The 13,160-nt window shown below is 44.5% G+C and overlaps 1 protein-coding gene across 1 annotated transcript in view; it reads left to right on the top strand.

Annotated features, from left to right (window-relative positions):
• The window catches only part of Mroh1 (maestro heat like repeat family member 1), an 85,463-nt gene that overhangs the window by 41,222 nt on the left and 31,081 nt on the right, over positions 1-13,160 (top strand). Inside the window, exons 11-14 of the mRNA XM_029564202.1 lie at positions 1,223-1,301; positions 2,469-2,582; positions 9,598-9,671; positions 10,152-10,271. Coding sequence (XP_029420062.1) covers positions 1,223-1,301; positions 2,469-2,582; positions 9,598-9,671; positions 10,152-10,271 — 387 coding nt within the window. The remainder of the gene's footprint in view (positions 1-1,222; positions 1,302-2,468; positions 2,583-9,597; positions 9,672-10,151; positions 10,272-13,160) is intronic.

Here is a 13,160-nt window from a genome sequence, read left to right as displayed (position 1 = left end):
TAATAGTAATAAATAAATAAAATTTTAAAAACTTATCAGAACTGAAAGATGACTCAGTGGTTAAGAGCACTTACTGCACTTACAGAAGACCCAAGTTTACTTTTCAGTATCCACATGGTAACTCACAAACATGTGTTATTCCAGTTCTAGGGGATCTAACACTCTCTTTTGGCCTCCTTGGCCATCAGGCACATTCATGGTACATATACCTACACTCAGGCTAAACACTCATACATGCAAAATAAAAATAAATAGAACTGGGACTGGAGAGATGGCTCAGCAGTGAAGAACACTGACTGTTCTTGCAGAAGACCCGGGTTCGAATCCCAACACCCACATGGCAGCTAACAACTGCCTATAACTCCAGTTCCAGGGATCCTACAGCCTCTTCTGTCCTCTGTAGGCATTGCACAGCAAAGGTGAACCTACCTACGTGCAGGGAATATATGTTTACACGTAAAATAAAAACAATAAATAAAATATTAAAAAATAAGCCAGGTGTGGTGGCACACACCTTTGATCCCAGCACTCGGGAGACAGAGGCAGGCAGATCTCTGTGAGTTCAAGGCCAGCCTGGTCTACATAGTGAGTTCCAGGACAGCTGGGGCTACAGGGAGACCCTGTCTCAAAAAGACAAAAATAAATAAATAAATAAAATAAATAGAACTTAGAACACTAATACTGATTTTTAACAGATTTCAGTAGTATTTACCTCTCCCTAGTGAGGTTGCACACACTTGTAATCTTAGCACTAGTGAGACTGAGACAGGAGGCTTGTGAGTTCAGAGCCAGCCCGGGCTACATAGTTCAGAGCCAGCCTGGGCTACATAAATCCTTTGTCAACAAAACAAAAGCAAGCCAGGCGTGGTGGCTCACACATTTAATCCCAAAACAAAAGCAAGCCAGGCGTGGTGGCTCACACCTTTAATCCTAGCACTCAGGAGGCAGAGGCAGGCAGATCTCTGTGAGTTCAAGGCCAGCCTGGTCTACATAATGAGTTCCAGGCCAGCTGGGGCTACAGGGAGACCCTGTCTCAAAAAGACCAAAAAAAAAAAAAAACCACCCTAAAAACAAGAGCAGCAGCAGCAGCAAGAAAAACCCCAAGTAAACACAAAATACCTTTACAGTACCCCAGGTTAGGTACTGCTTACCTGCCCCACAGCAGGGCCCTGCGACAAGAGTGTGTCTGTCACCATAATGTTCATCCTGTTCCCTGGAGCAGATTTGTGTGCCTGTGGAGTCCTCCAGCCCCCTGGTGATGAGCAGCCAGAAGGAGGTGCTGCGCTGCTTCACGGTGCTGGGTGAGTTGGTGACTAGGGTGGTGTCTGTGCAGGGAAACCTCAGAGGACATATCTGAGATAGTTGCCCTCTTGAACAGGGTCTTGCTGACTTTGTAGCTCAGTTGGTTTTGAACTCATGATCCTCCTCCCTCAGGCTCCCAAGTGCTGGGATTATAGTTATGTGCCACCATGCCTGGCCAGTTGCGCTGTTTATAGAGGATAATTTTAGCTACATGGTTCAGGCTGAAGAAGGTTTAGGGCCTTGGCCCTAGACAAGCCCCAAACACTTGATCTCTCCACAGCCCTACGCCTGTTCTAGAGGCTTCCATTTCCTATTGCGTATACTCCGTCTTTGCCCTCATCCACAGCCTACTCCTTTTCACCCTTTGATTTGGCCCCTGGTCAACATTTGACTTCCTGACTCTGGCCATCAGTCTGGTCATACTTGACCCTGGCCAGAGGTGACATCATCTCTTAATGCCTACACTGGAGCCTGGTGGTCTCAGACAGTAGAAGCCTGGTCTGCCAGCTCTGACCCTGCACTTGTCAGGGTTTTCTTGTTAGCTTGAGGGTTAGGCTGAGTCTCGCGACCTGCCTGCTGCCGAAGACAAGTGACATGAGTGTCCACCTGGACCCTGAGGGTGGTGAGGCCAGGGACTGGCTCAGCAGGCCTAGGGTGTGATGGGCAGGTTGGCAGACATTCTGACAGGGTATCAGGCCAACGTTTACTGTCAGTGAAAGAACCCACCACGGTCGTCGTCAGGAGGTTCCCATTGACAGTGTTGGATGTATGCGTGCTTGGGAATTGCTTTCCAGCTGCAAACCAGCCCAGAGGCAGAAAGTTCTCCGAGGGTTCCCTTGTGGTCTTCCCATGAGTTTGAGAGCTGGAATGAGCACATTGGTCCTGGTGGCCCTGCTGGGTGGTGCTGACCCTATGACATTGAAGCTGCCTGTGCTCCAGCCCTTCACCTTAGACAGGCACCCCAAGAAAGTATTGGTGTGAAACTGATAGCCAGCACTCCAGCTTCCCGCATTCCTCACAGTGAGTGAGTCTTTCTTGCTCCCTGTGCCAAGAAGCTCTGTATAGCAGATACAGATAAACTGAGTCCAGGGGAGTTTGAGGTACTGGCATGGAGCTAGGAGCAAAGAGACTGTTAGAAATCATTTGACATGAGTGTTGCTCTGCAGCCTGCTGCTCTCCTGACCGCCTGCTGGCCTTTTTGCTGCCCAAGCTGGACACCAACAATGAGAGGCTCCGAGTGGGTACCCTTCAGATACTGAGACACATCATCAACTCAGCTGGTGAGTGCCTTCTGTGCCTGCAACTGGCCACTCATGCCATGTACAGTATAGGTGGTGCTACAACAGTGTCTGTTTTTTAGGTGAGAAGTACCATCCTGCTTTGAATTACATTTATTATCTAATTTATTTATTGGCTTGGTAGTTCTCAAGATTGAACTTAGAGCCTCACATGCTAGACAAGTATCCCATTTCTGATTTTTTTTTTTTTTTTTTTTTGGGGGCGGGGTCTCCCTGTAGCTCCAGCTGGCCTGAACTCACTGTGTAGACCAGGCTGGCCTTGAACTCACAGAGATCTGCCTGCCTCTGCCTCCCACCCCCACCCACCACACCCTAAACAAATCCTCAAGCTTTCTTCTGCTTTTAAGGCAAATTTAATTAATTAACAAAGATAAGCACATTTTTACATGTGGGTGTGTGTTTTTGGTGAGTTTCATTCATGAAAATTACAGGGTTCAGGAAACAGTGCCATGGACCACGTTGGATGGCATTAAGATATACGAGGTTGAGTCCAGTGTCCTGGTACCAGCACCTTCCCTGGGGTTTATACTGAGTTCAGTATTGTATAACTATATTAATTCAACTGTGGACCTAAAAATTTATAGCCACTTTTGAAAGAGATGTATCCTTGCTCTGCAGTGTATTACTGAATATGTTAGCTACCTGGGAAGTGGATATATAAATAAAATAATAATAATAATAAATCTTTAAAGCATAAAAGTTTGCTCCTTAATAATTAGTAGATGTGAAAAACATTACCATTGAAATCTACCTGATGACTTTATATCCGTGCTCAGATGCCAAGGAGCTCAGAAAGTAACTTACTGTGACCAGTAATAATCTGATATATACAGATAAGAAACGCATGTGCAAACATCTTAGTGTTAATTGCACTAAAAATGAATTTTTTGGTATGAAACTGTGTATTTTAATAATGAAATGGAGATCTTTTTTAAAGGTTAAAAACCTCATTTAATTTTATACCTTATACTGGTGTACAATATTATGTAACTATTAATTCAACTGTAAACCTAAAAATTTACAGCCAATTTCGAAAGAGATACATCTTAGCTCTGGAAATTGTTATTGAATATGTCAGTGCTGTTGTACTGAAATGCTTCTTCTAATTATGTGGTTATTAAGTAAATAAATTTTAAAAAAAGATATGAGGTTGAAGCTGGGCATGGTGGTACATGCCTTTAATCCCAGCACTTGGTAGGTTGAGGCTTGTCTACATAGCGAGTACATCTGGGGCTACAGGGAAACATGTCTCAAAAAGAACACCCTCCCAACCCCACAAAAAAAAAAAAAAAAAAAAAAAGAGAGACTGGAGAGATGGGTCAGCTGTTAAGAGTACTAGGTGCTCTTGCAGAGGACCTGGGTTCATATCCCAGCACCCACGTGGCTCCCTCTTCTGGTCTCCACAGGCATTGCATGACATGGGTGCACTTATATGCAGGCATACATATACATGAAATAAATTTTTTAAAAAAGACATACCAGGTTGAGAAAGGTAAAGAAATTGCTTAGGGCTCATCTGGGCAGGGGCCCAAGGCATTAGAGATAGAATTCTTGTGGAATTCTTGGTGCTATTTTTATTAGATGCAGGCAGATGGACACACGTGAAAGGCATATAAAGCGAATTGTTTTTCTAGTTTTAACTCGTGTTATTTTTTTCTTTTTTCCTGGTAGGTAAGTGCATAAAAATGTAATTGATAGTGAAAGTACAAAATGCTAAGCGTAGCTCCACAGCTTCAGAGTGACCGTGTAACTGTGTAGTTTTGTCACTTTAATTTTTTTTATCTTGAAGTACGGCTCACATACAGAAAACAACACAGGTTATAAATGTTTTGTTCAGTGAGCGGTAACACAAGCCCATTGTTTCCCACCTGGACAGGGTGTGACAGTGCCCAGGGGCCACCCATCAAGCCCTTTGGAAGGGTGGCTTCCAGCTGAGAAAAATGTTGCTGTTTTACATGTTGTGCAATGAGAAATGCATAGTATGTGGCATTTGTGTCTGGCTTGTTTTCTTCTGCTTTCTGTCTGTGAACTGTATATATATCCTAGAGTTCGTTTCTCAGAAGTCTGCAGTTAGTGTTCAGCAAGGTGTCTGTTTGTTGGCACTGGATAAACTGTTTCTTCCAGTTCTTCACCCTGATGTACACTCCTTGTTTCTATGTTTCCTGTGCATTTACTTGGCTCTGTATCTAGGAGCAGAGTTTTAGGTTGTAAGGTATACATTTGTCTAATGACAGTAGATGAAAGCATTGTTTTTCCAAAATAACTGTTGTAGTGAGACTTGTCCTCCAAATCCTATTCAGAGTAATTCCGTTTTACAGCAAGCCACTGTTTAGCTTCTTTACATGCCGGCCCTCAGCAAAGCCAGCTGTCTTTTCCAAGGATGGGCAGTGTTTGCCCAAACCAGCAGACTCCCTGATAAGGCCATAACTTTGCCAGAGTCTCGCTTACCTGTATCTTATGCCCAAACTCACCTTTAATCTTTTTTTAACGCTAGATAGCGTTCTGAACTCAGGTTTTCATCAGTTCTGTAGACTTAAAAGACACAAAATAGGAGCTTGGTTGGGGGGCGGGAGCCATAGTTTCTGCCACTTCCTGAGGAATCTTTTTTATCCAGATGAATTTGAATGAATCATTCTTTTCTTTGGGCTTCAGTGTGAGTCCCATCTGGGGACATATGCTAATTTTACATTTCTATGAAAAAATTGACTCAACACAGTTGAACCTGTGCCCCAGTGAGCAGCAGCTGGCCTGGTCATCAGTGGTACTGCCTGTGCTGATACCCTGTCATCCACTCTTTATGCCTACATCCCTAGGATGTCAGAGTCTGACTGTACCTACTTTTTTTTTGTCTTTTTGAGACATGGTCTTCCTGTAGCCCCAGCTGGCCTGGAACTCAACATGTAGACCAGACTGGCCTTGAACTTACAGAGATCCGCCTGCCTCTGCCTCCTGAGTGCTGGGATTAAAGGTGTGTGCCACCACGCCTGGCCAACTCTGCCTACTTTTAAGAGGTAGGTACATATTTAACCTTATAGATTTGTTTATATGTAAACAGTAATATGTGTATAAAATATATTTAAGTCTCTGGAAGTGTGGCCTTTTTTTTTGAGACAGTGTCCTTGAATTATGTATTTGAGAATGACCTTGAACTCCTGATCCTTCTGACTCTACAGGGGGCACCCCACACCTGGGTGTATTCAGTGCTGGGGAATCTAACCCTGGAGGAGGCAGGATGGTCATGAGTTCCAGGCGAGCCTCAGCTACACAAGTTCAGTCTGGATGTCATAGTGAAACCAGGTCCCACACAGCAAGGAGGACAACCATCCTGCTAGCTTAGCAACAACTCCAGTGCAGGTTTTGTTTTTAATTGTGCTGACATGCACATTGTATGTAATTGTTTTTTGGTCATTTTTAAGTGCACAGGTCAGACACTGGCGTTGTACCACCTGCAGCGCTGAAGCTGCCCCTCCTCCTGGTGACTGTCTTTAGTCTCCATTAACAGAAGTTCAGACTACCATCATTTTTTCTTTCCACTTCTCAGCTCTGAGCTCATAAGACTCCTTCAACAACATCTTCTAAACTTCTAACTTACCTCAGGTCATATTTAGAATTTGTGTTTTTCTGAGCTTGTGTAGCACACATCTCATTCTCCTGTGTTTTATGTTATTACCACCAGGACCCTTACCAGGCTTTGTTGTGGTGGCTCCTGAGGGGGTTAGGACAGAGTAGGGGCTTTCGGAGTGGGACCTGGGTCCAATGGGCGTGGGGCTGTGGCACTGGAGACAAGCTAGTGCTCCCTCTAGGCTTCAGTCCTCTCCCTTGGGCTCTACCTTTCTCTGCTCTAGGAGCTTGTGCTCTGAGGGTTGTGTGGCATGTGGGTACAGGATCCTGGTTTGTGAAATTGGGATCAGGATGACATTTTTCTTCCTGGACTGTCTACATAATGAAAGCGCTACCATGTGCAGCATACTGCCTACATTATGCACTGTGCCCTCTTTCTTTCTTTTCTCCCCCTTCCTCCCTTCCTGTTTTTGAAGCAGGGTCTTGCTCTGTAGCATATACTGGCCTTGAACTCACTAGCCTCCTGAGTCAACCTTCCGTTTGCTAAAAATACAGGCTACACCACTTTGTGGAGCTTGGGAGTCACTATTTATTTATTTATTTATTTATTTATTTGCTGTTTGGGACCTGGTTTCACTATGTCATCCAGACTGAACTTGTTGTGTAGCTGAGGCTTGCCTGGAACTCATGACTGTCCTGCCTCCTCTTGAGTGTTAACATTATAGGAACTTCCTACCACATCCAGCAACAACCACTTATTTTTTTGTCTTGTTTTTGTTTTTTTTAATATATCTTATTTATTTTTACATATATGAGTGTATTGTCTGCATGTATATAAGTGCACCCATGTTACGCAGTGCCAGCAGAGATCAGAAGAGGGTGGGAGATCCCCTGGCACTGAAGTTACGGATGGTTGTTAGTCACCATGTGAGTGCTGGGAATCAAATCTGGGTCCTCTGCAGGAGTAGCCAATGCTCTTAACCTCTGAGCCATCTCTCCAGCCCTTGCTTTTGTTTTTTAAAAACTACATCTATTTATTTAATTTTCAGGAAGAGGAGGGTTGTGCTTGCCGTGGCACACGTGTGAAGGTCAGAGGACAACTTTCAGGAGTCAGTTCTCTCCTACCATGTGGGACCTGGGGATGGAACTCAGGCCATCAGGTTTAGTGGCAAGCATCTTTACCCACTGAGCCATTTCACTGGCCCTATGTTTTGTTTTTGAGACAGGGTCTCACTCTGTGGCCCTGGCTAGCCTGCAATTTACTCTATAGACCAGACTGGCCTTGAATCATAATGATCTGCCTGCCTCTGCCTCCTGAGTGCTAGGATTAAAGGCATGCATCACCATACCTGGCCCCAACAAACACTTCTTAATGCCCATTAAAAAAAAAAAAATCGCTGGGCATGGTGGTGCACACCTATAATCCCAGCACTGGGGAGGCAGAGGCAGGCAGATCTCTGTGAGTTCGAGGCCAGCCAGGTCTACATAGTGAGTTCCAGGACATGTGGGGTGAGAGGGAAAACCTCTTTAAAAAAAAAAAAAAAAAAAAAAAAAAAAAAAAAAATCGTTGTCTTTATTTTATTGACAAAATAACAAAAGCATTTCATAAAAACTGAAATCCAGGTCTGGAAAGATGGCTCAGAGGTTAAGAGCACTGGCTGCTTTTGCAGAGGACCCGGGTTCGAGTCCCAGCACCCACATGGTGGCTACGAACTGTCCTTAACTCCAGTTCCAGGGGAATCCGAAGCCCTCTTCTGACCTCCAAGGCATTGCAGGACACGGGTGCACTCACATACATGTAGGCAATACACTCATACACATAAAATAAAAATAATAAAATACTGTTTTAAAAAAAAAAAAAAACCATGGTGGTGCACACCTGTAATCCCAGCACTGGGGAGGCAGAGGCAGGCAGATCTCTGTGAGTTCGAGGCCAGCCTGGTCTACATAGTGAGTTCCAGGACAGCTGGACAGCTGGGGCTACAGGGAGACTTTTGTCTCAAAAAGACCAAAAAAAAAAAACCAACTGAAATCCACTGTATAAAAATGTGGAATGCTTCATAATTTGAGGGTCATCATTGCACAGGGTCATGCTGATGATCTTTCCAGTTTTAGTGTATGTGATGCCACAATGGCCCTTTTTTTTTTTTTTTGGTCTCACTATGTAGAGGCTGGCCTGGAACTCACAGAGCCTGGCCTGCCTCTGCCTCCCAAGTGCTAGGATTAAAGACATGTACTACGAAGCCTACCTTTAATGGACTTTAAATTTTTTTCTAATTTATTTTTATCTGTAGAGTGTTTTGCCTACATATAAGTGTACCATGTTGCCATACTCATGGTAGCCAGAAGAGGATATCAGATCCTCTGGAACTGGAGTTGTAGATGGTTGTTAGCTGCCATGTGGGTGCTAGGAACTAAACCTAGGTCCTCTATAAGAACAGTCAGTACTTTTAACCACTGAGCCACCTCTCCAGCCCCTTTAATGGCTTTTTTTTTTTTTTTTTTGGTCTTTTTGAGACAGGGTCTCCTTGTAGCCCCAGCTGGCCTGGAATTCTCCATGTAGACCAAGCTGGCCTTGAACTCACAGAAATCCACCTGCCTCTGCCTCCCGAGTGCTAAGATTAAAGGTGTGCACCACCATGCCCAGCTAGCCAATCCACTTTTAAATATTAGGATATTAAGGGTTGTATAGTTGGCTCTCAGTAAGAGGGAGTCCCAGACCAACAGCAGTGCTCACTTGGACAATGTGAGAAGTGCTTGGCTCTCCCAAAACCTGTTGTGTCAGACTTACTGCTTGATTTAACAAGTCTGGTGACTGATGCAGTTCAGTTTTCTATTTGCTGCCCTCAACAACCAACCTGTTAGCTTAAAAAAACTTAAAATTACATTTGTTTATTTTGTGTATGGGGATATATATATATATATATTACCATACACACAATATATGTGTGTGTGTGTGTGTGTGTGTGTGTGTGTGTGTGTGTGTCTGTGAATGTCATGGTGAGGGAGCTGGAGGTCAGAGGACAATTTGCAGGAGTTCGTTCTCTCCTTCTACCTTGTGGGTCCCAGGGATGGAGCTCAGGTCATCAGTCTTGGCAGCGAGCACCTTTGCTCACTGAGCTGCCTGCTGGCTCCTCTCTTAACTTTCTAAAATTGTTATTTTAGTCATCATCCCATTTATTGTTTGTCAAAGCTAGAGATACAGCAATGAATCTTGTTTCTATCCAACTCTAAACTGGTATAATTTAATATTTTCTAGGAGAGAGATGAGGATTGTGAGGTGGAATGTTCAGAGTAATAGGTTTATGCCATGTCCTCTTCCCACATGAGGACTGAGTGGAGCCAGATCCCTTGAGGCCTAGACTTCAAAGTGGAGGAGGACAGGATGTCTGGTCTTGGTTAGTTGGGACTAAGCCATCTCATTTGTTTCTTACAGCTTCTCAAATGGAAGTTAAGCAACCCTTTATCCTATCTTCCATGAGGCTTCCTCTTCTGGACACCAACAGCAAGGTAAAGTAGACAAGTTAGCTTGGATCACCATGATAATAGATGGGTTAACCTGGCACACTACAGTGTGGGTGTGGGTGTGGGTGTGGGTGCTGGTACAGATGTGGGTGCAAATGCAGGTTTACGTACAGGTATGGGAGTGCAAGTGTAGTTATAGGCTTGGATGTAGGTATAAAAATAGGTGTGGGGGGTGGGCCAGGCATGGTGGCACATGCCTTTAATTCCAGCACTTGGGAGGCAGAGGCAGGTGGATCTCTGTGAGTTCAAGGCCAGCCTGGTCTTCATAGTGAGTTCCGGGACAGCTGGGGCTACAGGGAGACTTTGTCTCAAAAAGATAAAAAAAAAAAAAAAAAAAAAAAAAAAAGGTATGGGTATGAGTACAGGTGTAGGTGCAGGTGCAAATGCAGGTATAGGTGCAGGTGTTGCGTAAGTTAGGTTTGTTCCTTATCTGTGGCACCTTAATGACCGGTTGGTTCTGGTCAGGTAAAACGGGCTGTGGTGCAGGTGATCAGTGCCATGGCCCACCATGGCTACCTGGAGCAGCCCGGAGGTGAGGTGATGATTGACTACATCGTACAGCAGTGTGCACTGCCCCCAGAGGAGGTAAGGGCAACTGCCTCATCCATCTGTTCTGTAGCTCTTGGGTACCAGACTCCTCAACCTGTGTTTATCCTGAGCATTGTTCATACCAATCACCAAGAGCAGCTAGCTTGGTAGTGCGTGGGGGGTGGAGGGATGGGGGACATGGGGTGGAGGCTCCCTCTGGTTTCTGAATTAGGGTCTTCGGATCTCATGAGTCCACCCAACAGCTCTCCAGCTCCAAAGCAGAGCAGAAGAAGTTACAGGGCTGGAGCAATGGCTCAGTGGTTAAGAGCCACCAATGGTACTGGCTTGCTCTTCTTCCAGAGGACACCACATGGTGGCTAACAACCATCCTTAACTCCATTTCCAGGGGCTCCAATTCCTCTCTTCTGATCTTTGTGAACATTGCACACAGGTGCATGGTGCACTTATATATATGCAGGCAAAACACTTATACACGTAAAATAAAAATTTAAAATCAGTAAACAAATGCCTATTTCTTTTGAAGAGGAACAAGTGAGACATGGTAGACCACAGGGAGTAGGTAGGGTACAGCATGTGCAGGGGCCTAGGTTCATAAGAGACTGACTGCAAGTGAGCTAGGCAGTTAAGTCAGACACGAAGCTGGTGAGTGCTCCTGTTCTCAGATCCCTCCAGCTCAGGGTCTGGTTTCTTAGAGTTAGCAAAGATAGATTATCCTTAAGGTCAGCTCAGAATAGAAACATGGCTTTCCTCCCTGTATTCTGTCACTGTGGTGTATGCTATGCCTCAAACAGGACTCCGTGATTTTTTTTAATATAATATTTTTATTTTTTGAGAATTTTATACAATGTGTCTTGGTCATATTCACCCCCCTCCTTCCCCTACTCCTCTGTAGCCCCAGCTGTCCTGGAACTCGCTATGTAGACCAGGCTGGCCTCGAACTCACAGAGATCTGCCTGCCTCTGCCTCCCAAGTGCTGGGATTAAAGGCGTGTGCCACCATGCCTAGCACATTTTAATTCTTGAGAGTCATACTATGTATTGTATGTGTGTATGCGTGCATGGTTGCACACACACATGTGCATGATATATTCCTGCCCTCGTGTGTGTGTGTGTGTGTGTGTGTGTGTGTGTGTATGTATAGATGTGTAGGTCAGAGGAAGACTTTGAGGAGGATTTTTTTATTTGTTTTTCTCTTGTTTTGTTTTGAAATAGGGTCTCACTGTATAGCTCTGACTGGCATGGAACTCTAGATTAGGCTGGTCTCCAACTGATAGGGATTCCCCTGCCTCTCCTGATTGCTGGATTTAAAGGGCATGCACCATCATGCTAGCCCTCAGAGGACAATTTTGTAGTCTTCTTCCTCCTTTACATGGATTCTGGGAATCAAACTCAGGTTGCCAGGCTTGCACAACAAGTACCTTTACCTGCAGAACCATCTCACCGGTTTTTACTTAATTTTATTGGAGACAAGGTCTCATGTTACCTAGATTGGTCTTAAACTTACTATGTGCCTGGGATAACTTCGAGTTTCCAACCTACCTGTGCTGGAATCCCAGGCATGCACCACCACACCTGGTTTATGTGGTGCTAGGGATGGAACCCATGGATTTGTGCAAACTAGGCAAGCATTCTGCCATCTAAACTATATCTCTAGCATGTGTGTGCACGCACATGCACCTGCACACAAGCACACACACACACACTACTCCACCCCCAACTTTTTTTTTTTCAGTTTTTGAGAGAGGGTCTTACTATGTAGCTCTGGCTGGCATGGAATTAATTCTGTCAACCAGGGTGGCCTTGAATTTGTGAGTTAAAAAAATATTTTTTTTTGAGACTGTCTTCCTGTAGCCCCAACTGGCCTGGAACTCACTATGTAGACCAAATTGGCCTCAATCTCACAGAGATCTGCCTGCCTCTGCCTCCAGAGTGCTGGAATTAAAGGTATGTCCCACCATGCCCAGCTCAACTTTATAAAATTAATTTTTTTACAGTATTCTCTGTTCTTTTTTAAAAAATTTGTTTTTACTTAATATGTATGAGTGTTTTGTCTGCATGTATGTGATAAGTGTACTCATGTGTACAGTGCCCACAGAGGCCAGAAGAGGGCATCAGATCCCCTTGAACTGGAATTAGGGAGGTTGTTAGCTGCCATGTGGGTGCTGGGAACCAAATCCAGGTCCTCTGAAAGAGTGAGGAAAGTCTTAACCACTGAGCCATCTTTCCAGTCCCTAGAGATCAATCTTAGTTTTTCAAGTTTTTTTGAGATCAATGTTTATTTTTGTTTGTTTGTTTTTGGTCTTTTTGAGACAGGGTCTCCCTGTAGCTCCAGCTGTCATGGAACTCACTATGTAGACCAGCCTGGCCTTGAACTCACAGAGATCCACCTGCCTCTACCTCCTGAGTGCTAGGATTAAAGGCATGTGCTGCGACCAGCAGAGATCAATCATTTTTACGTGTATATTTGAATCATACCAAGCACATTCACACTGTTGTGTAACCATCACCATCATCCATCTCTAGAATTTTCTTGTTTTCCAAACTGAAACTTATTCCCATTAAACACAAACACCCCCTTCCCCTTCCTGGCCCCTGGCACTCAACATTCTTTCTGCCTCTATGGATTTGACAACTCTAGATATGTTATATGGGTAGACTTACACAGTGTTCCTTCTGTGACTTTCTCCTGTCACGTAGAGAATGTCTTCCAGGCTTGTTCATGTTGTGACATAGGTCAGAATTATCATATGCTAAGTGATAGGGTATATTTCATGAAGTAGTGTGCTGGATAGATTTAGTGTCAACTTGACACACCTGGGTTGAGGGAGCCTCACTTGGGGAATTTCCTCTATTGGACTGGACTGTGGCCATGTCTGAGGGGCATCTTCTTGATTGTTGAGTGATGTGGGAGGGCCCAACCCACTGT

This window comes from Nannospalax galili, unplaced genomic scaffold, assembly GCF_000622305.1.
Source record: "Nannospalax galili isolate Female #2095 unplaced genomic scaffold, S.galili_v1.0 scaffold717, whole genome shotgun sequence".
Lineage (NCBI taxonomy): Eukaryota > Metazoa > Chordata > Mammalia > Rodentia > Spalacidae > Nannospalax > Nannospalax galili.
This window is presented reverse-complemented; position numbering and strand designations above follow the sequence as displayed.